The sequence below is a fragment of the Numenius arquata genome, chromosome 2, assembly GCF_964106895.1.
Source record: "Numenius arquata chromosome 2, bNumArq3.hap1.1, whole genome shotgun sequence".
Taxonomy (NCBI): Eukaryota; Metazoa; Chordata; class Aves; order Charadriiformes; family Scolopacidae; genus Numenius; species Numenius arquata.
Genome location: NC_133577.1, coordinates 75,360,271 through 75,385,322, shown reverse-complemented (window position 1 = coordinate 75,385,322; position 25,052 = coordinate 75,360,271). Strand labels below are relative to the sequence as shown.

General features: G+C 51.3%; 1 protein-coding gene across 1 annotated transcript in view; it reads left to right on the top strand.

The window, feature by feature from the left end:
• CACNG2 (calcium voltage-gated channel auxiliary subunit gamma 2) overlaps window positions 1–17,789 on the top strand; it is a 51,732-nt gene extending 33,943 nt beyond the window's left edge. The window contains exons 2-4 of the mRNA XM_074168547.1: window positions 12,834–12,917; window positions 16,647–16,787; window positions 17,254–17,789. Coding sequence (XP_074024648.1) covers window positions 12,834–12,917; window positions 16,647–16,787; window positions 17,254–17,789 — 761 coding nt within the window. The remainder of the gene's footprint in view (window positions 1–12,833; window positions 12,918–16,646; window positions 16,788–17,253) is intronic.
• Window positions 17,790–25,052: the final 7,263 nt, after the last annotated feature.

Genomic DNA, 25,052 nt, shown 5'->3' with positions numbered 1-25,052 from the left:
TTGTGAGTAAATTTTATCCCATTATGAATAGCCTCCTCCCCAGGACGTAAGAGTAATGTTATGTGTAGAGTAGCTGAAAACGCTTCAGAGATTAGCCCTAGCACATAGCTCACACCTACAGACTCTTCTGTGATAAATTAGCGTGCTCAATGGATGAAAAAATACTGGTGCTGCAGCACGGCTTGCAGTCAAGCTTCAAAGGGGTTATTATGACTGAGCAGCAGTACCTGCTCCCACGTATGCCTTCTCTGGCTGTGCCACAGGTAGTTTCACACTCCTCCTTCGCAGCCCCTCCTTCAACCTCGCCTTTCCAAATCATCCTTACCTCGCTGACCTCCACTCACCTTTCTTGTAGGCATCGTCCCTAAATCTAGCACACTTTTCCCCTCCATGGTCTTCTTCCTAAAAGCCAGCATAAACTAACAGGATACACACGCACACACAACCGTAAATGTCTCATGATTCTGTGCTGCTATAAACCTCCCTCTTCCAAACACCCTGCTGGCACTGTTTGCTTGTTAAATAAGCCCAGTGCTGTGCTTAAGTCTAACTTTTGTTGTAAGCACTTCAGGAGAGGGCCAAGTCACTTTGTTTCCTTGTAAATCACTGGGGTTCCTGCAACCCAGAGGAAATAACAATAATAAAATTATTAATGTTCTAATAGCAGCCTCTAAAAGCTAACACCACTCGCAAAGCTTGGCATTTGGTTTTTGCTCAGCTGCATAAAAAGGGATCTAAAATCAAATCTGTGCAATATCTACTTTAACATCCAATGTTTGATGTGGATTATGAGTAAAGCAGCAAGTTGGAACAGCAGCAGTTCGTCTGGAGACATTGAGAGCCACAGCATAGCTGTGCTAACGCAATTTGATCAGATTCACACAGGCCAGCTACCCTGTTTGGCCCTGTGGGATATAGACTGTGTTTACCAACACTTTCTGAACTCCGGCAACCCAAGTAAAAAATACACGATGTTTGTTTCATGTGTATCAAAGCAAACTCCATGTCCTGGCTCTTTTAGCACAGAGGGCACTGCTTTCCTACACCTTGCACAGACCAGTCTGGCTGTTCCTCTGGGTATTTGCCCTGCCAGCAATTGCCCCAAAATATTCCCAGGGAACTAAGAGCTTAAGATTGTTTGAGACCCATGCACGCAACCCATGTAACTCTTCAAATCCTGAATCACAGCACAGCTGGGAAATGAAAGAAAAAAATATTAAGCCATGTTTGGATTCAGTGTTCAGGTTGATTGGGAAGGGGCTGCAATGGAGGCTGTCCCCACTCTGGGGACATTGCCAAGGCAGGGAGCTCCCCTTTCTGGAATAGCTGGGGACACCAGTGGCTTCCTTCCCAGCCATCTGTAAGAAGGGGCTTGCTGTACATCAGGTCAGCCCTCCACTCTTCCTGCCCCACCTTCCCTTCAGTTTCTTATTCTTTATTGCTTTAGGAGCATTTGGGAGGCTTTGGATTGTTTTATGAGTGAGGTCCAGGTCAGGAGTGGATTTACCAGGCGTGAGCATTCTAAAGAGGTTCAGCACACTCTCGTTCCCCTCTGCTCCCCGGAGCACAGTGCTAGGTAGCCCTGGCTGGCTGGGGAGCTACGCTGGGTTGGGCTTCTCCTGAAACACCAGTGCCGCAGGGTGAGACGTAGCGACTGCTAGAGGAAATTGCAAAATTAGAAAGTCCTGACCTCTTTCAAGGGGGTTTTCATTTTTCGACTGTAGGTGGTACGTTTCAGGGCATGAAGGGTAGAAAAGCTCCACGAGTGCACGGCCCTGCACGTTGCAGCTCAACCCAAAGCGCTGCAGTCAGCAGGGTGTTCTGCCAAGGAAACCCTCTGTTGAGTTCCCTCCTGGCCATCTCTGGTGGGCTGCCTGAAGGGACAGCAAAAATCCCAGCACACTTTCTGAACGGAGTGAGGGATAACGAATATTCCCTGCCTGGGTAAAGCCGCCTCCGCTCTCCGAGGGCAAGTGTGTGCGAGCTCAGTGAGCGCGTAATGGCTGCCATGCTCGTCTGTGGAGCCACCGCGCTGGGGGATCTTTCTCAGTGTTGCATGAAGGGCTTTGGGTTCCCTGGGGTACAAAAAGTACTAGAGAAAACCCAGCCCTTCCCTTGTTCTATTTCCTTGCCTAAAATAAACTTCACACTTATCTGCTGGGCTGGAATAGACAAAACAGGTTGTGCATCCCCAGTGGAGCCACTCACCCCAACTCAGGCGACAGCAACCAGACCCCCAGTTCTCACCCAGAGATCATTAAAGAAAGCGAGCGGTGCCTACCTGTCCAGTCCTTTTCCCAGGGGCAGGGAGAGCAATGAGATGAAAGGCCCTGGGGACCAACAGGGCGGGGTTGCAGTTTTCCTGTGGGAGGCAAGCTGAGGAATTCCCACACTCTGCTATTCCCCAAAATTTCTACTGCTAGCTGTCAATTATGTTACAGATTTGACAATTCCTACTGCAGGCTGATGACGTTGTGTGGGAGAACACAGGAGTCTTGCTGAGACTGCCAAATCGCTAAATACGTGTGATGGGGGTCTCTCCCTTCCTCCATGTGTCTGAGCCTTGGAGGGGAAGGGGGAGGAGAGCTTAAGCAGCACAGAAGAAGAAGGATGGACTGAAAGCTGCCTCTGTCATTGACTTGCTCCATTCTTTGGATTATTTCCCTGGGGTTCTTGGGTATTTTTATTATTAATAACTAATAATAATTTTTATATAGCGCTTTGCATCCTGAAGGACCCTGAAGCACACCGCATACTTCATAATCTAATTACCAGCTGCAAATCTAATTCCTCTCTTGGTTGTGACCGTATCTGCTGAAGGAGCAGCTCAGAGTCACACTAGATTTACACCAGTTTAACTGAGGACAGCGTCCCCCTATAGATCCAGCTGGATATGTCAGAGACAAATGCAATGTGGAGTTGGAGATGAAAGATTTGAATTGCCTTTTCTCCTCTTTCATAATTTAAAAATGACTAAGGAAATTGCATTCAAAAACCTTTGTGAACACAGCATTACATTTGCAAGATTCAAGATCTGGAGTTTGGGAACAGAATCATAGAACCATAGAATTGTAGAACCATAGAATCATAGAATAGCTTGGGTTGGAAGGGACCTTTAAAGGTCACCTAGTCCGAACACCCCTGCAATAAGCAGGAACATCTTCAACTAGATCGGGTTGCTCAGAGCCCCGAACAACCTGACCTTGAATGGGATGGGGCATCTACCACTTCTTTGGGCAACCTGTTCCAATGTTTCACCACCCTTATTGTAAAAAGTTTCTTCCTTATATCTAGTCTAAATCCACCACCTTTTGGTTTAAAACTATGACCCCTTGTCCTATTGTAACAGGCCCTGGTAAAAGTTTGTCCTCATCTTTACTGTAGGCCCTCTTTAAGTACTGAGAGGCCACAATAAGGTCTCCCTGGAGCCTTCTCTTCTCCAGGCTGAACAATCCCAACTCTCTCAGCCTGTCTTCATAGGAGAGGTGCTCCAGCCCTCTGATCATCTTTGTGGCCTTCCACTGGATGCACTCCAAGAGCTCAATGTCTTTCCTGTGCTGAGGGTTCCAGAGCTGGATACAGTACTCTGGATGGAGCCAAGCCCAAGTTCCCACTGGGGTAGTGGCACAGCCCACATCTGAACCAATGCACTGTATAGCTCATGGCTGCACAGGCCACTTTTCATGGTGTAAGGGGGGCTGCTTTTCCCTCTTTTCTTGCCTGGTAAATCCGTGCCTGTGCATGGTAACTTCCAATCACCTGTAAACTTATAGTCTCACCATTGACCCAAAACACGACCTACTGTACAAGGTGAGCCTGGCTTTCTACTCTGATACATGCTCCCAGATCAGCAACACAGTTATATCCAAGGAGAAAAATGCAACCCAATAGGATGAGCTGAATTATAAATTTTCTGGCACATGTTTTTCCTCTGCATACTTCTGGGGAGAGACTAACCCAGCTGAGCTCTGGGTCTTTGAGTTCAAGTTTGAGATGGTTCAGTCCTTATGTCCTCATCCAGCTAGGATGCTGTTTACATGCTCTGATTTCTGAGAGTTTGATGTTGTAACCCTGTATGCAAAACCTGTCCTAGTTACAATATTGTTGCCGTGATAGAGAAAAAAAAGAGAAGCAACAGCTCTAAATACTATCTTGAGACCATCTACCCCTTTCCCTTTGAGCTTACATTAGTATCTCCCTTCCTCTGACACCTGGATGTGCAGCCGTGGATTGGGATTGCCTGTGGTAGCTGTGGAGCATCTCTTCTCCTCCCACACCTTATGCACATCATTTCTCTCTCACTGCAGATAATTGCATCACCCTTCCTGTCACTCGGCTCACAGTTGTAGTGTCACATTTGACTCGTTACGCACACACACAAATGTTCTTGTTACAAATTGACAGTTTTGGGGTTTTTTTAATCCTCTGTAATATCTTGATTTCTCTCTCTTGCCCTTTCTGTTTTGCTTGGACTTCTCTCCACGTCCTGGTCAACTTCTGCCTTCGCTTTTCTAACCTCCACCCCTGCAGCTCCAGCACTTAAGTTGTGCTCCTGTAGTTCAAAACCCAACATCATGCTACAACATCTGAGCACAACTATTTACAAACCCTTCTCTCCATTCTTTTTCTGGTTCCCAGGTCATTTAAAGACCAGTTCTGCCTCTTCTTGCAAGGCAAGGGCAATAACTTTTACTGACTCAGCTGATAAACCTTGAAAACTCTGCAACGGGGCCCGTACATCAGAAAGTTCATGTGTTTTTCCTACCTAGAGTGATAGTAGTCACTCTAACAACAGTAGAAATAGTTCCTAACCTCTCTGCTGAGGAATCAGAGGTACTGTCAATGCTTTATATGTTCACTGAACCACGTGGGAAAATATCAGTTAGAAAAACAAAATTATTTCATTGACATATATATGAAATCATAACATGCATTTGTTATATATGTATATATAAAGCTATTTTTAATTTCAGAATGCCAGCACAGAAGGGAAATGCGAGAAATACAGCATTAGGAGGAACAAAGTTGTCCACAGCTTTAGATTATTTAGATGAGCCTAATACATTTTTCTGTTTTGCACTATCTTCATAAGAAATTCAGCTCAGGTTTGATTCTGTCAAAGTCTAGAAAGTAGAGGCAATTGTTTACCAGGGGAGATGTTTGTACTGGATGTAGGCAAAAGGAATTTTTTGAATTATTTTTATTATTGCTGTGTCGAGTTTTTTCATTTGTAACTTGGACAGATGTCTAGCAGTCCCTGAAAACCAGCCACCCGGAATGTTTCAGCTTGTAAAGCTCAAACGTGCTGGGTTTGTGTTTGCACCAAAACGCGTTCAAAAGCCTTTGCCCAATTTTCCCAGCCAATCTCACTCTCTGCCCGTGACAGAGCATAGGAAATTTCAAGCCGCAGCGAGGATATTTTTGAAAGTTACAACCCTGTAAAAGGAGGGTGTTTACAAATGGAAATCTTCATATAATCTTAATAATAGGTTTTGCTACCACAGCATCTCCACCCATGTACAAGGAACAGCTATAGCCGGCGCCGAGGCAGCGTCCATCGGCTACTTAGCAGCCCGCAGCGGCGTTAGGGAGCCGGGTGGGAAGGCGAGGAGGCTGCCGCCTCCGAGGGAAAACGCGAAGCGATCCAAGGCTGAGGAGCAGGCGCAGGGTCCGGCCGGGATGCGGCGCGATCCCCGCTCGCCGCAGCTGCAGCGCCAGGCAGGCGGAGCGCTGCAGGGGGACCATGCGGGTAACGCCGGGACGCGGTGGGGGGGATCTTCTGCGCTCCCACGCTCTACAGGGAGGATGCTCCAGCAGGGGGGCGGGGGGGACCCAAGCCGCCTCCAGCGGCACACATGGCTGTCTTCTCCTGTCATTAGCCCCCCTCTTCTTCGCCGGGTGACGGTCAGGGAGGGCTGCAGAGAGGAAGTGAGGAGTAAGAGCTGAAAAAGGCAGAGCAGGAGCCTGGTATTGGCTTGGATGGGACTTCTCTCTCCGGTGCTCAGTGGCCGTTCACTCTACCTCTCTCCTTCCACCTGATCATCTCCTCCTCAGTGCTACTCCATACTGGCTGGTCCCCCTTTTTTCTCCCCTGCCCATCTACGTCTGCATTTCTTTTTCTATTTATTAACCATTTCCTGACTAAAACGATCTCCCCAGAATTGGTATTATCAGGCCATTTTATTGCTGTAGCTTTGGTCATTGCTAATGCGCTGTGATAAAACCCTTCCTTCATGCTCATCAAGGCAGCAATGGTCTGTGAGGCACGGTTTGTACCATTTTTACTGCAGTAAACTCCCTTTATCATTTGATCCGTGGCAACAGCTGCAATAAACGTGATTATTAATAATAAGGTGAGGAGAGCTGGTATAATGGTTCTACCTTGTAGGCAGGGGGGATATTCTTTCATAACTGTAAGATCAATTTCTATTTTGCATCAGTTCTTTTACAGGCTTCTTCACCACAATATCTGAATGATTTCCAGTGCCACATTAAGTGATGGGGCTTGATATCAGTCACATGTGGTTTGTTCTTTTATCCTCTCCCCAGGGAGAGAATTATGTATGCAACATACTGGTTATGTTGCTAGGGTTTTGTTTGTTTGTTGTTTTATTTTAACATATGCACTGCTGCATGTTTATGTTGGAGAAGACCACATCAAAGGCGGCACATTGCATTTGGACGTGAAGGTGGCAAGATTTCTGGTAGTCCTTTGTTCCCATGGGATCTCTGCTATTATCCCAGGCTCACCCCTGCAAACCCCATTTGCTGCCCCACCGAGCTTCACCTTGTTGTGGAAAGTTCCTCTGTCCCTAAGGAGAGATGTGGACTCTTTGGTCTTAAAATTACCTGCCTGAGTCAAAAGGTATGGCCACTAGCACAGCATCCCCTGCTGCTGTGCAGGGTCAGAGCTGCTGGAGCACCACCTGCTCAAGCTCCAAAATGACCACCCCTTGCGGCACAGTGGCTACATTTGCTGGTATAACCCTACACCCTCTAACCAAGGCCTTTAAATGTTTACTGAGGCACGTGAAATGATGGTCTAATTTTTGGAAGGTGCTATGGAGAGATTCCCCAAGAGGGACCATGAGCACTTTTGAAAAACCAGACTTTCTTTTGGGCATATCAGCACAGGTGGGTAAAAGCAGATGACTGTGAGCACTGCTTGTGCTCCCTGCCACTGTGCTCCTCATCAGCTCCAAATCCCCCAAAACGATGAGTGCTCTCGACTGCTTCATTCTTGGAAGGGTGGAGAGCAATGAAAATGCCTTCAAAGGGCTTTTCCTGTGCTTCCCTTGGCACTTCATGAAATCTCACTCCTTCCTCTTGAAGTCATGTCAGGTTGGGCATTAACAACTCAGTGTCACTAGTGTCATTTTTTGACAGGGACAGCAAACCTCCTCTCCTGGTTTGGAAGCCTTTTGCCAATATGTGTGAGAAAGACATGCCAACAGTTTGCCATGTAGCTGTGGAATTTGTCTTCCCAGCCCAGAGGCTGGCTCTGAGCCCCATTTTACCACCTGCTATGAAACAACACAGAAACAGGGTCCTGGAGCAGAAAGAAATATTTGTGTTTGTGTCTTACTACCCGCCCTTTGTGCACTGTTTCTCACATTTCTTTCATGGGTAGACAGCAAATATTAGTTTAATCTGCAATGAAGATAACTTCTAAGGCAGGAATTGCTAGTGTGAATTTGGGAGAGCTTTCCCATGTGCACAGCCTTTGTGTTTGTCTGGGAGAAGATCATATCAAAGATGAGCACGTTACGTTTGAACTGAAAGGTGGGGAGAATTATCTGGCCCAAATGATCCAGTGTCTGATCACTTTCATATTTTTAATATAAATACCCTCAGGATATTTCCCTGAGGCAGGGAAATAACAATTTTGAGTGAAAGAAGAGGAGGATTAAGTGACTTGCCTAAAATGATACAGGGAGCGTGTGGCAGAAAGAGGTATCGAATCCTTGGCCAACACCAAGCCATCTTTCTGAGCTTTTAGAGACAACAGCTATATCCAGCTCCCTTTATTTATTTCTCTAGATGCCATCATGCCAAAACCTCTGCTAAATTAGAGAGTGAGGCTGAAGGAAAGCTTTCAGTGGATTGCTTTTTTCCATAAATGGAAATATCACAAATCATTCTGGGAAAACAGGTCTTTCTGTTCTTGTCCCTCTTTGTCTGCTTCTCTCCTTTTGGACGTCTTTTCCTCTGCCTCTGGCTCCCAGTTTTCAGATGTACAGTCCTGACCATTTAAAAGTGTTCCTACCCCGCAGGAAGGGAGTAGCTTTTCATTCTTTGGAACTTACTATTTTGCAATGGATTGCACTCTGCAGGCAAGCGAGACTTCTGAAAGAGACAGGGCTGCACAAAGCGGCACAAAAATAAACCGTATCACCAACAATACCGAGCCAGGTTCTCATCGGGGGTAACTCGGTCTGACTCTCGCTGCAGCAGAGCTGACGGCTGCCAGATGTCCTGGATAGACAGCATGTACCCAAACGATGACCTGGCTGCGGCGGAGGAGGTCTCTTTGAGGGCTGAACGCGCAGTTAACATGGATTTTCATGCATTTCAGACATTCAGTCCCTCATGGCAGTATGACAGGTCGTCTCTGCTCTTAATGCCCCAGATGGACAACTTCCGTCCCAGTCCAGGCACCGGGGGAAGTCCCCTTTGCACCACTCCTACCTCCTCCAGACTGCATTTTCCAAAGTTTGGGCAGGCAACAAGCAAACAGTGGGGGTCTCATCAAAGGACTCCCAGTAATACCCGGCGGGGACCTGTGTCTCTGTGATTTTCCACGGACTTGGACATCCCCAGCCTTTCTGTCTGGAGACAAGTCAGAGCTCCTCCCTGCCTCCTTTGCAGCCTGTACATCCCGAAGCAGGCTGCTCCAAGGATGCCCACACCGGTACGCCAGGGAGAGGGAGGCAGCCGCAATGAATGAGAGAGACTGAGAAACAGGAGGAAGATCTGGTGGGTGAGCAGGAGAAAGAGGATGAGGAGAAATCCCGAACTGTGCTGAGAGAGCTGAAGGGAGGAGATGGAAGTGTGTGGCTTAAGTTTCTCAGATGTGCAGGAGAAGTCAGAGAGCTCCACACCTGCCTTTTTCAGAGTTCGCAGCATGAAATTGCTCAAGTTGGGAAAAGCAGGAAGGGTAAAGGGACACAAATTTAGAGGAGACATTGCTCTTACTCCCTTGGGGGCTCTCAGAGCCCTGCATGCCCTCCCAGATAATGATTTGCTCTTGCTCAGGCATTCAGGACTATTAACTATAGGTTGGCACATGGCTCTTCCCTCCTCAGCTCCGAAAACCACACATGCAGCACGGGCCAAGGCTGTTGTGTCAGACCTCGGCGGCACAGCTGAGCTGCTCCGTCCCCCTCCCCACCCGTGCCCATGCCCCTTCCACACTGGCACAGGTGCCAGGGGAGGCTGCCACACCATCTCAGCACGCCACAGATGTCCGCCAGAGAATTGCCGAGTGACCTTGACACAAGAAGCGATGTCAGGGCCTTGCCGGCACCGAGCGGGTTGCTGAACCGCCGCCATCCATCGCTCACCTGCACCCTGGGTTTGCAGAGCCACCGGCACCCACACCGTGCCCTCTTTAACACCTCCCCGTACGGCACGAGGCAGAGGCGCACCGTCACCCCCGCTTTGCGGGGCGGGACTCTGAGGCAGAGAGAAGAAGTGGTTCTAACAGCATGCCTGTGGCAGAGCAAAAAACTGAATCTTGCTCTCTCGTATTCCCAGTTAGCGCATTAATGACCTAAATTCTGTATCCTTTCCCCATCCATCGCCCAGAGGAGCTAGGAGGCATTGGAGGAGAGGGTGTGGGAGCACAGCCGGCATCCCAGAGTCGCGGCGCTCTGTGCTGAGCACAGAGAAAGCAGAGGCTGAAGCCGGACCAACACTGCCCACCCTGCCCTGACGGAGCCCAGCAGGGTTGAGTCAGGGAGCGGGATCAGCCTGGTGCAGTGTATAAGCCTGAGGTGAAGGGCAGCTCCTCAATGCCACAGCATTTTAAGCAAGACAAGGGTGGACATCCCGATGGCCAAGCACCCTGCTGAGCCAGATCAGCAAAGCCTTTCAGACAATAGTACCAGGAGCAGATTTTCAAAGAGCCTGAGTGTCCCCTTATCCTGCCTAAGTGGCCAAACCTCTAACTAGCTATCATCCGACACAAGTCCATGTAAAAGACACCCTGCAGAAGATGCAGCATCTTTCCCAAGCAGCTTGATTCTTCACATAGGAAATATCCAAGCTCAATACAGCAAGAAATGGAGTAGGGGAGAGGGAGAAGAGAGCAAGCAGGGAAAGGATGGTACAGAGAGAGGGGGTTTTCAGACGCAGTGCCTCTTCCCTCCCTGGCTGATTCCAACTTGGGGTTCTGGCTGTGCACCAGGAGCCTCGCTAGGATGCATGCAGGCTCTGCCTGCCCCCCAGCATGTACGGGCAGGAGGCACTCAATGTTATGGATCTGCTGGGCAAGGAGATGAAATCTGAGGCTGGAGACTTCCCCAGTGCTTCAGAGAGCAGTGGTGTCCATGTGCACTGTATAGCAGTGGCCACAGCCAAAGGACTAGGGTGATGAGTTGCTCATCTGTTGAAGGCAGATGGCCCCAGGCAGTCAGAGGCAAGCAAGGGAAGGGGCGCCCTTCATGCCATTATCTGCCTTCCTAACAGGTATTTAAGTGGGCAGGTAACAGGGTGGAAGCATGGCAGGGGAATTTGCTTGGCTAGGAAGCTTTCCTTCCAGAAGAGCCATGGCTGAGAAGCAGACACTTCTTGAACAAGGTAACTGGATTGGAGATGGGCGATTAATAACCTCCTTTTATAACCTACAGTTTCAATGTGGGAATAACACTTCAGAGGTACATGGAGAGGCTTTGTTCCTACTTTCTTCTCCTATTACTTCTCTCTTAAATGCATACACACTCCTCTCTGCCGTCCCTAGTCTCTTCATGGAAGCTCTTTGAGCTAGTTGTTAAAGGCAACAGGTATCTCAGAAGCATCAGGCACAAGCTGACTGGATGCAGAAGGACTCGAGCTCGGGGGCTGATCTAGAAGAACCCACCTACCTGCTTTCTACAGCTATTTGCTCAGCACTGCCTCCCGAAGCATCCCAAACCTTGCTCCAGGAAAGCCTGGCCTCAAGAAGAAACTCAGGGGGAATCCTTTGAGCTTGGTCCTTCTTCCAGCTATTCCCAAATACCTGAAAGATGATTGTAATTCATCTGGAATCAAACTTCCAAGATATGACTCAGGGACCTGACATGGTCCCTGCAGGTCTCAGCCTGGGTAGGGTTGGCCTGGAAGAGCTCTGAGTTCCTCACAAGCAACCCTTCCCAGAGGCAACACCACAAGTCTGGTGGCTTCATTGTCCCCTCACCCTGTACATCCAGCTGGTCCAGCAGCTGGGCTCGGGACCTGGGTGGCAGGTGGTTTTCCCAGGTTGCCAGCGCATTTGTAACTCTCCAGACTCAGGCTCCAAACTCTTCTGCTGAGGGATCAGTCAGCCTGAGCCTCTTTGGTAGCTGACCTCTCGTAAGAAGGCCCATGGCATTGCCATGCCTACCCATGCACCTCATGCGGACACTGCATTCCTCCTTTCTGCACAGATTACATCCATCAGTTCTGTGTTAACGGCCAGACAGTGCAAGAGTCCTGGGGGAAAACTAAGGGAAGGTGGGAGAAAAAGTTTAGGGGAAGCCCAGGAGTTATAATGAAATTGCCTTCCACATGGTCACCCCTGTACAAGCATGAACAACCTGATCCTTTGAAATACTAGTGAACCAGTGGTCGTGATGATGATGATGTGGCTCTCTGGAGTGGTGTTCCTGATTTCAAGAGGAGAGAGACATGAATGACAAAAATAAGAGCCCAGTAGACATCCCAGATGACAAAAAACTGGAAGATGTTGCTGGTCTCTTGCTGGGATGGCTTTGCTGGTTGTGGAGTGTGTGAAAAAGGGTGTCCCATGGCTAAAACTAGTGGAAGGCCCTGAACGTAACAAACCTGACAAAGCTGAGGGTGAGCAGCCCAGCCTCCCTCACTTATGGCAGAAGATTTTGCTCCCCCAGTGCAAAGGGTGTTTTGCTGCTGAGCCGCATGCATACACTTGCACCAAGCTTCTTGTAGCCTTAGTCTGTGAGAGGACACAAGAGGAGGCCTGATAAGGTATGCAAAAACAAGCAGTCATATGGGGAAAGTAGATAAAGGGCTTTTCTTCTTCTTGTACCGCACCAGAACAATGGGATGTATCCTGCCCATGAAATGAATAGGCAGCAAATTCACAGCTGAGAGAAATAAACGCTTTTGTACCCAAACCTGATCACCCCACCACACACACACTGATGGGATCCACCAAGGCCACGCCAGGTGAAACACAAACACCCACAGTTACGCTGGTCGATGCTGAGGGAAGGGACCCTGACCCTCAGCCTTCGCAGCGTGACTCAATCTCTGGCTCCGCTTCCCATCCCACCTCCCTTGGAGACTGGCAGTGCTCTCCTGTCCATCTGCGGCAGGAGCCGTACCTACCGGCCAAAGCCTCTGGTGCTTTCCACCACTGAGCAAAGGGCACTGGGCTACGTGGGCATCAGGTTGGATTCAGATGGCAAATCCTATGTTCCTGTGCAAACAAGAGGGAGATCCATATGTAAGTGTGCAAGGAGAGTACCTGGCATTTTATGGGCATCCATACAGGAGCGTATGTGCTGCCTGGGAGGAAGGCAGGGTGGGCACAAAGGGCTATGCAGAGGGCAGCTGTTCCTGCGAGGCAGGTTTTGGTGTTCTCATTTGTTCTTTTTTTTTCTCTTGTTCCCTAGGGAATTTTAAAGGTCTGTGTAAGCAAATCGATCACTTCCCTGAGGATGCAGATTATGAAGCCGATACAGCAGAATATTTCCTCCGTAAGTCCGCAGGCTCTTCTCCTTGCAATGGCTTGTAGGTGCCAGCATCGGGTGCCTTTTGCTTTCTGAAGGTAGGGTGGTGGAGATGCTGGGACCTGTGAGGCTCAGTGGGCCAGAGAGAGGTGATTCCAGAGCCTCGCCACCCCCCAGAAACAGCTCCATTCTCACCTCCCTGGGGCTCTGCCCATGTGACAGTGCAAGTTTTGAACTCACAGTAACAACCAGTGACATTTTTTATTAACAGCAATTAATTACTATATAAATCTAGAGTCTTAATTCAAATCCATTAGAGAGCTGCTGAGTGGGCATAAGGTCAGGACTGGGCTAGCTGGGCCAGTGTGAGTGTGCATGAGTGTGTGTGTGTGTCCTCCTAAAGCAGAGGAAGTTTTTATTTCTTTACCTGATACTCCAGTTCCATCAGATTTAAGAAATTAGCTGGATTGTGTCTGAAGAGCACCTGTTTCTGTCTTCACCTTTCCCCAAACACTACTTGCCTACAGAGGCTGCATATCTGGTCTTTGCTGGTTTTCGGGATTTTAGTGATGGGAACGGGAAGTAGGAATAAGGACAGTCAGAGCCCTTTGAAGAAAAGACCTGGTGCTCACCCCGAGCCTCCAGGAGAGGTGTTGTACCCCAGGCACATGGCATCTCCTTAAGGAAACCTAAACTGAGCTCCAAGTCCAGCCTGGGAGGTGTGGGTGAAGCTCGCACCACTTTGCGCATGGGGACAGGGAAGGCAGCTGGGCCAGCAGGGCAGATCCACGTCATCCCTCCCTGATCACAAGTCAGCCTTTCCACCTGCCCCAGAAGCAGGAGCTTCCTCTTTCTTTAGCACAGCTGAACAGGGATCACTCCTCCTCTTAGGTCCTCACCTTGCTATCCTGCCCACCCTCCACAAGCCCAACGTCTTTTGACATCACAAGAAGAGATCTTCAGAAAAAAAAAAAAGAGATCTTCAGAAATCTGAGATAAGAGCTTTTGACCTCCCAAGGTTAAGCATCACAGTTTCTCCAAAGGCTGGGAGTCTTTCAGAATAGCTCCTTGTCGTCCGGGCATGCTCCAAGCCAGATGTGGAGACCCAGCCCTGCGGCAGGGATGAGAGAGATAATTTAGGCTCATTTGTATGTGAAAAGAGGCGGATCTTATGCTGCTTCCTCTTGGTTTCTCAAACAATTATTCACCCACTGTAAACTGTAAATAACCCAGGGAGATTGCCTCTTTCAGATGCGTTTCTGCAGCATCGGTCTCTTAATCGCTGCGTGGCCCCTGAACAGCAGAGGTTCGATGGGGGTTTGATCCGGTTTGGCACCAGCGACTGTGCAGGCTGCCTCTGAGGGCAAACCAGCTCCTGCAGTTGTTTGGGAGCAAGGAAGCTACTTGCAGAATCAGCTGCGCTTCAGAAAAAAGAGTTGGGGGAAGGGGGCAAACATCTCAAGGAGGATGTGTCTGTTCCCTCAGAGGGAAACAAGATCTGAAGACAAAAATTGGCCCAACACCAGGACCTGACGTTCTCCCAAGGGTAAAACCCTTTTTTAAAAAAGAGCCAGGTTCAAAGAGGGATTTGACAAGTCAATAAAGGACTAGTTGGGTCATTCCTGAGGGAAGTGGGATTTCTGCTGGCTTAGACCTGAATAGCAAGGGACCCCACAGAACAGCTTCTTCCCAAGGCTTCTGCCAAACCAGAGTCCCTGGGCGCTCTGCATAGGCGATACCTGGCAGTACTGGCAGGAACAGCTAGGAAGTTGTTTATTAGTGTCAGACTAGGCAATTCCCTCATTCAAGGGACGGGACAATTGTGGCCTGGCTAGAAGGGCTTAAATTTTATTTCTGCCAGCCTTCTATATAAGGTGTCTTAGGCTTTTTGAAATCAAACGCCTGGTATCAGAGAGGAAGCAGAAGCATCCCTGTGTTTCTTTGCTAGAAGACACTCGAGTTTGTGAGTAGACAGATGATACGAGGGAGCATCTGAACACCATCATGAGTACCCTTCTTTTTAGAGCAAGGGCTCTGAATTCACAAAGACTGGATGAGATTCTGCCCCTCTCTTGCTGGCATGCTTCTGCTGAAGGGCAGAAAGCAGGGGCTGAGCGAGGCTACTGTCCTCCTCCATCATAATGCCTGCAGCTCCCCACGTCAGCTGGCAACTTTGTGTTCTCCCAACAGACATGAATTTCAGAATTAAGACCCAGATAAAACGGATGTGGTCAGGACCAGGCTGCGGGACTGACCAAACATCCCTCCAGAAACCCTCTGAACAGCGAACGTCTGCTTGATGTTTGCTTACTGCCATTTAAGCTTCGTACTGTCAAATCCTGCCTTGCTTTCCAGAAGCTATTAAGATGGTTATTATCACTATCCTGTTCCTGAAACACAGCCAGGCAGAACTGGAAAGCAAGCAGGAGAGGTTTCTCCCTGCCTTTTGCACTCACCATGCACAGGCAGTGGGCTAGGGCCCCCCTCAAAGAGCCAACTGCTTGTGCCTGGTAGGATCCTGATGCCAACAGGGTCTTTGAAGCAGGAAGGAAAAAGTCCTTCCTGCCCGCTTAGGAAAAAGTCCTGTGCTTGCTTCAGTAGGGTTCATTCCTGCAGGCAAGGAGGTATTAGCTTTCATCCCCTTTTCCAGATCTTTGCTCCACAAGCAGAAATGCACCAGCCCATCTGATACCTTTCTTTATCAAGCAAGGCTTCATTTCACCCTTCAACAGCTTATTTTCTCTTGGGAAGAGAAGGGGGGAAGGCCTTCCTAGTTAAAAAATATGAATATTGGCAACATGAACTCATGCAGACTGTTGGCCCACAAGCAGTGTGGGTGTGCATGAATGTGTGCGCGAGTGTGCGTATACACAGTCCTGGCCTTTCGCTGCGTGAACACGAGAGGAGAGAATCCCCCCCAGAAGCTTTGGGGTATGTTTTGCATGTGCGTATGAGCATATATGTGCATCTATGCCTTTGCCCTCTGCTGGCTGAGCTTTTCCCATATCGATCGATGGAGAGCGTGCGTGTGTGGGAGCTGGCACATTCGAACCCATCACTGCCCTCTGGAAGGAGCCCGGTCGTTTAATCACTAGGATAAGCCCCATGTTTTGGTACACAGGGCTGGGACTTTCGCTTCTCAGTCCTCACTACAGCCGCAGAGCAGCGCACAGCACCAGGAGCTCCTTCCCAGCCCCCCAAAAAAATAAAAAAAAAAATCTCTCCTTGAGATGTTCGTGCCCTTTCGGGAGGATTCGAGATTGAGCAGCTCTGTGGGAAGCATTTGGGTTGTTGCTCTTTGAAGAGCAGGCTCGAGTGGCAGCGCCCTGCAGGAGGAGAAGCCGGATGGTGCTGGGGCTCCCCCTCCAGCCCATAGTCCCCCCAAAAACAGAGGAAAAGACAGCGTGAAGGGGGACAGGCAGCACGGGCAGGCTCCCAGCTCAGCCCCCTCCATCTCCCCGTAAAAGGCTTCAGAGCAGCATCAGCGGCTGGGGTGCGGGAGAGCTGCTTCAGACCGCTCTCTATTTTCTGACACACTTTGTTTCTCTCTCCCTCTCTCTGTCCCCCGATGCCTTTATCCCTCCTTGAATTACTCCCCCCCCCGACACGTTGCCCTCTGTCTCTCCCTTTCACCCCCACCCATGAAATGTGCTCGCGTCCCCCCGTCCCCTTCCCCTGGCACCGTTTCCGTGCCCCTTTTTCCTCTCTCTCACACCTGTGTTGTTCTTTCTGCCCCTCTCCCTCTCTCCTCCGCAGGGGCTGTTAGAGCCTCTAGTATATTCCCGATCCTGAGTGTGATTCTGCTTTTCATGGGTGGACTCTGCATTGCAGCCAGCGAGTTCTACAAAACCCGACACAACATCATCCTTAGTGCCGGCATCTTCTTCGTGTCTGCAGGTAAAGGGATGCATAAGGTGTGACGCCCCAGAGATGGGCTCTGGGGGGTGGGGGGGCTGCCCAGTCAGTGCATCCTGCAGGAGCACAGTTGCCTAGGCAGGAGTATGTGTGTTTCTTACCCCTAATGAGCCTTATTAAGGGTGAAAGCAGCCACTCAAGGATGCCTCTCCACCCTGCCTGCTCACCTGGCTTTCCTGCTGCTTGGGAGCTGCTGGAGGGAGAGGGTTTCCCATCCAGCATCTCTCAGGGACCAGCTGGGAGTCCAGACCAGAGATGCAGCAGGCACGCGATGAGGGTCTTGCCTGGGTTTCCCAAGTAAAGCTGCCCACTGGGAAGGGATGGGTGGCCAGGGACCCTCCTGTCCCCACCTCCCAGGGGCAGGGGCTCAACCCCACGGCCCCTACCACCACCGTGTGACTCTCCTGACATCTGTTTTCCTCTCTCTCCCCCACCGGCCGGCTGGCAGGTCTGAGTAATATAATTGGCATCATTGTATACATATCAGCCAACGCTGGAGACCCCTCTAAGAGTGACTCTAAGAAGAACAGCTACTCCTACGGCTGGTCCTTCTACTTCGGGGCCCTGTCCTTCATTATAGCTGAGATGGTGGGAGTGCTGGCCGTCCACATGTTCATAGACCGGCACAAACAGCTGCGCGCCAACGCTCGTGCCACGGACTACCTCCAGTCCTCCGCCATCACCCGCATCCCCAGCTACCGGTACCGCTATCAGAGACGCAGCCGCTCCAGCTCCCGCTCCACCGAGCCTTCACACTCCAGGGATGCCTCTCCCGTCGGGATCAAAGGGTTCAACACCCTCCCATCAACAGAGATCTCGATGTACACCCTGACCAGGGACCCGCTGAAGGCAACCACCACCCCTACCGCCACCTACAACTCCGACAGGGATAACAGTTTCCTCCAGGTTCACAACTGTATCCAGAAAGAGAACAAGGACTCTATCCACACCAACACAGCCAACCGCCGGACCACCCCGGTATGAAGCCGTCGCCAGGAGCTGAAAATGGGGCAGGAGCGGGCAGGAGGAGACGGGGTGGGCTGCGGGGTAGGGAGGGTGGAAGGGGGCAGGGGGCAGCAAGAGGGGTGGGAAGGAGGAGGTGGAAGTGCCCCTTTGGGGGGGGTGGGGACCTTCCCAACGCAAAAAAAAAAAAAAAAATCCACAAAAAACAACAAAAACAAACAAACAAAAAAAAAACAACAAAAAAACCAACCAACGAACAAGCAGTTAAGCAGACAAACAAGCGAGCGAACAAAAAAACAATCAAACGAAAAGGAAACGCGAGGAAAGAGACAACAGTGAAAAAAAGTTCTTAAAAAAAAAAAAAAAGAAAAAGAAAAAAGGAAAAAAAAGAAAAACTTTAAAACCGAGAGAAAGAGATTTAAAAAATAGAAATAAATTTAAAAGAAAATGCATGATTTCCCATGTACCATTATTTTAACATTTAATAAAAACAGACTTAAAAAAAAATGAAAGGGAACCAAGAAATAACAAATGACAATAAATCAAGTGGGAGGAGGAGGAGGAGGCAGCTCTTTGGATTTTGGGGGGTTTTATTCTTTAATTTTATGGTTTGTTTCCCACTTATCTTTAACCCAGCTTGGGCTTCTCGGGGGATGGGATAAGGGTTCGGCCGGCAGCGACTTTGGTGTCCTTGGGCCGGTTACGGAGGATCCTGGAGTGCCAGGGTCAAACGCCGCCCACTCTGTTCCCCTGGGATCCATGGGGATCTGTTCCATTCCCCCAGGATCTGTGGGGATCCGCTCCATTTCCCCAGGATCCGTGGGGATCCGCTCGTCCCCCGTGGGTCCGTAGGGGTTAAGAGTGACTCCTGTCCCTGGGGAGCCGACGCAGTCACCCCTCCGCAGTGTCCCCAGGGGGGTTCCCCGCTTCCTAGGCCCTGGGGACCCTGGGGTTAATAGTGACAGTGCAAAAAGCAAACAGACACAGTAAATAAAGACACACACACACAGAGACAAAAAAAAAAAAAAAAAAAAAGACAAAAAAAGGTTTCTTAACAAAAAAAAGTGGCAATTTTTTTAATAAAACAACAGCTATAAATAAATGTAAATATAATAAGTGGATTTACTTGCAAGAAAAAACAGATAGTATTTTTTTCTTTTCATTTTTGTTTCCTCCAGCTTTAAACTGTGAAAAAAAAAAAGAAAGGAAGAAAAAAGGCAGAGCGGGGAGCGGGGTGGGAGGCACAGGCAGAGGAGTGTGGGACTGTCGGGAGGACACTGGGGCTCCTACCCCTTCAGGATGCTGCTGAGGTGGTGGTGGGGGACACGGGAGGCCAAAGTCGAGGGCAACGTGCCGATGGCGGGGCCGGCACCGGTGCACACGCGTGTCCCTCCTCACACATGCATGCCCAGGTGGGCACCTGCTCTCCTGTGAATGCTCCGGAGGCTCCCCCCCGGCAGCCGTGCTACCCCCAAATCTACCCGGACCCCCCCCTCTTATTTTCTGCCAGTGGAGCTGCAGCCATGTGGGGGACATGGCGAGGCCCAGCCAGCCCACCCTGATCCAAAGCCGACCGCCAGCTACTTGGCCTTGACACACGTAGCCCCCTTGGCCCCCACCCCAGTGAGCCCCCTGCTCCGGGTCTGAGCCCCCCGAGCCTCAGAGGCCATGCTAAGGCAGAGGTGCAAAGCCGTTGGGTGTCTCCACACCTGCTGGATTTTGTCCTCGTACCCGCCTCGCTGGGGGGTCTCATCCAGAGTGGTGATACCCCTCCTCGCCATCCTACCCCGGGACCCCTGGCCTGGCCACAGCCCCCTCCCTCCCTGCCATGCCGGGGGAATAGGGCACCAGGGGTACCAGGAACCACTTTTAATTCACCTCCCCCCGTGATGGGGGGATACAGGCGGGAGGGGAGACGACAGCAGGGGACTGCAGTGGCCTCTGTGACACCCCCAAGCCGCCGGCCAGCCTGGGGCAAGGACAGGGACCCTTTTTGGGGCTGCTCCCCAAAAGTGGCAGGGCCCCGGGCACGCAGGAGGCCAAGGGTCTGCCGGATGGGGCCGCCGAGCCCTTCAGCAGCTCAGACCCACTTTCCGACTTTTTTTCCAGTCCCTGTTCCTGCTGCTCCAGTTTTAGGAGCCGCGCAGTCCCCTGCTTCGGGTCCCAGTGGGGTTTTGGCTTAAAAGCAGCCTGATCCTCCCTGCACCACAACCCCCTCCCCGCTGCTTTAACCCCCCCTCCCCGCTCCAGGGCACGGTGGGGGGCAGCAGTGGGAGGGGGCACCCCCAAAAACAGCATCATGGGGCAAGAGGAGGATGCCAGCGGCTTGGTTGGGTATTCAGACCCCCCCACACTGCAGAAATCCCCTCCTGTCACCCCCCAGCCCTTGAAAACAGATTCACAGGGAACACCCCATCACCACCCCCCCCCGCAATGCCCCCCCAAGGAATAAGTTAAAGCCGTTTTCCTGGATCCCAGAGGGAATCCCCCTAGAGGGATGGCAGCCCTGGGGTTTCCATTCCCATCTGCCCTCGTCCACGTGATGCTGCATGGAGCCGGGGAGCATTCACAGGGCCAAGCGAGCCCCTGGGGCCAGCGGGAAGGGGAGAAGGTAGGAGCGCATCCAGAGAACATGTGTGGAAGGTGGGAGGGCTGGCGAGGGGAGCGGAGGGGGCCTTTTTTTTCCCCGAGGGTGTTGCTCATGTCCAGCTCAAACCAGTACAAGAAACCAACCTCCATTTTCTTTATTTCGTGGGTTTTTTTCAGACTGTTAAAAAGAAAAAAAATTTTAAAAAGAGAAAATGACAAAAAAAAAAATCCTGGTACATGAAATAAAGATTTTTTTTTTATATAACTTGGTCATCGTTTATGTGGATTTATTGGGGGGGATTTATTGTCCCACTGTGCTGGGGGAGTACCTGGAAACCCAGCAAGAGAGTCAACTATTGCAGACAGTTTTGTCCTCTTTGGTGATTCAGCAGATGGTCTTGCTTCAATTGCTCTTCTCCAGCTGGTCTTCGAGATACAAGGAGGAAGGACGAGGGAAGAGGAGAGGGCTTTGCCACACAACTCTTTCTGAAGTAAGTGGGGGTAAACTCAAGTCACACGTTAGCTTTCCCTGCTGCCCTCCAAAACACCTGCTCCAGCCCCCATTCAGACCCTACTGTCACCCCTCCTGTCCCGTTCCTCCCATGGTGGTGTTACCACAAGGGACAATGCCCCGGCTCCCACCTGAAGACAGCGGATGTCATGGCAGCAAGCCAAGAACCACTGGCAAGCTCAGAATTCATGCAGGCTTGAGGGCTTAAAAAGGAGAGAGAAAAGAAAGCCGGCCTAACGGTGTTTTGGGGTTTTGTTCAGCCACTCGTGGGATTTCCGGGGATTCCCTCAGTAGCTGGGTTAGCAGCGGCTGCCTGGTGGAAATCCTCAGTGTCAGAGCCTGGAGCAAGGGGGTTACTTACAGCCAGAGCCGCAGACCCAGAAATGGGTGAGGTGGCAGCAGGGCAGGGAGGTGAGAGCTCCGCAAAGGGGATCGGGATCCCAGCGTGTCCCCTCACCTCCCACCCCACCACTGGCAGCAGGGGTGCCACAAAGATGCTGAGATCCCCTCACCCTCCACTGGGCTCCTGCTTGCTGTGGGACCCTCTGGCTTTCTGGAGTGGATCAGAATCCCAACCAGATCCCATCACCACCAGCTCAGAGGGGTGACAGGGAAGAGCAGCCACCTGAGTGACAAAGCCCCTCCAAAGTGCGGCCAGGGTCTGACCTACGGTGGGCAAGTGAGACCATAAGCTGAATGAGCAGGTGGGACCAGGGGGGTTAATTCGGTGGCAGAAGGGGGACAGCAGAGTGAAGGCACACCTGGCTCCAGCTGTCCTGGCAGATACTGATGGTGGCAGACAGCACTGCAGTCCCCCCTGCCACTCAATGCACCTCACACAAGTTGATACCAGTGCTCAGCATCCAGATCCCCCAGCCAGCACCTGTGGGTCCCCACTCTGCCCCTCCCCGGCCCCTGCCTCTAGCCCATCCCCCTCCATCTCACCCCTCTCCTTTGGGTCCCCAGTAGCACCTTGCCCCCATGCTGCGCCTCCCCAGTGTGCCTGTCAGCACACACATTTTGTGGGCCAGCCGGTGGGACGCTTCACCGACAAGGTAATTGGGGGCACCCGGCGCCCCATTTCTGCTGCTCCTCCTCTAGGGACCCTTCTGGGAACAGCCTTGCCAAGAAGGAGGGCAAGAGGAGGGGAGAGACAGCAAAGCAGGCCAGGCACCAGCTCCGAGGGACGCTGGGGAGCTCCCAGCCCCACCACGCACAGGTCTAGGATGCAGCCGTCTCCCCACCCTGTCTGGCTCACAGACCCCAAAACCTTCTTACCCCCTCACATCCCCTTGCCTGGCTCTGAAGCTGCCCCCAGTGATGGATGCCCCCACCCAAGCATGGGTGGGATGAGCTGGAGAACTCCCCTGCATCTTCTCCATCTTCCCTGCAATGTTTCTGGCCCCATCCTGCTGCAGAGCTGGGAGTAAGAGGAGGCTCCCTTGTCCACCTCCATGCCAGTGGGGCACTGGGGAGATCTGCCTCCAATTCCCACACAATTCCCTGCCCAGAGTGGAGGGGGTCCGTGGCTCAGCCCCCCTAAACAACCCCATGAGGTGGTCCTTCCTCACAGGGTGCAGATGGTCTTACTTTTTTCTCTCTGCTTCTCCCCTCCTCCTTCTGGCTCTTACAGGATGGGGCAACAGAGGAGGAGAGGCAGGGAAACAGCATTGGCCTGAAATTAGGCATGGGAAATGCTGTTCAGATGGAGCCAGCCTCCATGCCATAATAATTAATACTAATACTCAGCACTTATACAGCACTTTTCATGTTCAAAGCATCTTACAAACATTAACTAATTAATGTGTCATATTAAGTGATATCTTAAAGGGCAGCATTGAAAGCAAAGGGCTTGTGCGCAGGTGGGAGCCCTCATTCCCCCCTCTCTCCTAGTGCGCATTAACACTCGGGTGGGTGCGAGGCCCTAAAATGTCACCCTGTGCCACTCCTGGGTTTCAGTGCTCCCCATGGCACTTGCTTGCCTTTCCCAATGCTGGCTGTGTGCTCCAGCAGGCCCTGGGTATAGCAGAGGTGAGCAGGGCACCAGGGTCTTCTCCTCCACAGCACTGAGCCACTGAGCTCCCGGGGATGATGGAGACGTGTGACTGAGAGGTCAGTTAAAATTTTGGGGTCAGAAAAGTCTCCCTGCCCCAGTCCCAAGCCCCAGCAATGGGGGAGGAGAGCCAGCAGGCCCTTTGCAGCACAGCAGGAGCAAAGATGCAGCAAGCGAAGTCTGATGCCTTCAGCCAGGTCCCCGTCACGTCCCAGCCCCAGGACCTTCTCGGGGCAACAGCCATGCCCTGCTTTCAGGTGGTGGAGGAAAGCAGCGCCCAGCCCTGCATGGGGCTGATTTCCGACAGCGCCGCCCCCTTCAAATCTGAGGACATATTCTCAAATGCTGGCTGGGGATGGGTGGAAGGCAAGCATGGCATCTGCCAGGGAGAGAGCTGCCCCACTCAGACAGAGCAGCAATCCCCTAGGATAGCTCTGGCAAGGGAGCCAGGCTCGAGAGGGCATGCTCTGTCCAAGGGATGCCAGCCGGTGCTGGCAGCAGTGACACGTCTTCCCTCACTGTGGGGAGACAGTCCTCCGCTTTGGGGGACAGTACGGGACGAGGGAGTGCTTCCTGCTGAGTAATGCCCGGCTCCTGGCGCTGGTGGGTCTGCCGTTACCGTGTGTTCACCACTCCTCTGCTGCCTCTCTCATATGGACCACAGCCAGGGCTGGCTGGGTTTTGCTTCTGTGGGAGACACTCTGAGAGCTCCTCATGTGGGGAAACCCAGATACTTGGCTATTAAATTAACGCTGGGCATTTCACAGCACCATTGACATGGTTTAAACACCGAGGAGTGGTAATTAGTAATAATCGTTTGGTGAGGGAGGAAATTAAGATCCAGGTATAGAGCCCAGTACTTTTCTCTGCAGATAATTTTTAGTGCCAAATGACTAGAGAGAGAGGCCAAGCATCAGACACACAAGCCTACTGTCTTGCTTGCATGTGAGGACTGACAGGGGGGATGAAGAGAGCCACATACCTCACCTTTCAAAAGCCAAGCACTGAGGCCAAGAATAGAGAGGCTTGGGAAGGAGAGCCAATGGAGAAAGGGAGCCTGTGAGAAGGTACAGTCAACCTAGTGAAAGCTTCTAGGTGAGCAAGGCTGGCAAAGGGAAGTCTTTGGAGGTCTTTCTGAGGGTAGAGGTGGCTCCAGATGACTTGACATCCCCTCTCCTGGTGCCTTCCAGCTGCTGGGGGCTTCTCCCCTCCTCTTCCCAGGCCCTTCTGGACACCCCCTGAAGAAGCAGAAAGAAGAGGCAACAATTTTGGTAAGGAAGGGAAGCAGAGGGAGGGTAAATTTTAAGAATAGCTAAGGACCTATACAGATTAAGGGTATATGAATTAAATGACACCAGCCTGAGTTTTCTCTCCAAGAGAGGAGAACAAGTCATCCCTCTTGCTATGCTGAGGCATGCAGCTGGTCCCCAGGAGGGCTGCTGCCCGGTATGTTACTCCTCACCCAGACAGGGCATTCACAAGAAGTCCTGAACAAACCGAGCAGACCAACATGACATTTTGTGGCTCTGCAGAGCTCCAGAGCAGCCGTGCAGCCAAAATGCCCCATGGAGAGGGGAAACTCTCCTCCAGCCCAGGATACAGGACAGGGACTTGTCCCCAGGACATGGGATGGGTCCTAAAACAGACCTTTTTCTGGGAATCTGTGCCCTCAAGGGTAAGGCAAACATCTGTGATGTCCCAGTGTCCATGGTGGATACTGGGATACTTTAGGATACTCCATCCTAAAGCCATCAGCCACCAGCTGGTAGAGGGGTGCTGAGGATCTGCCAGGCATGGAGCTGCAGTGAGGACCCCACCAGAGAAGCCAGGACCCTGATGGGCCATGCTGCTTCCCACAGGTGCAGCAGCAGCCCTCATCTTCCCGGGCTGCAAATCCCAGCTTTGACCTGGCTCCGGCAGAGCCAAGGCAGACATGAAACATTTTGGCAGAGTGTTGTCATTTGTGCCAGTTTTACACCGTGGAGAGGAGTAACGTGCGAATGACGCCAAACCCTGCTGGCCTCATTTCGCTTGCCCTTTATTGAAATCCCTGGGCCTTGCACCCTGGGCATGGAGCAATGAGGGTGCAACGGCTCATGTGTGCAACCAGGGCTCGGATGAGGCATCCTCT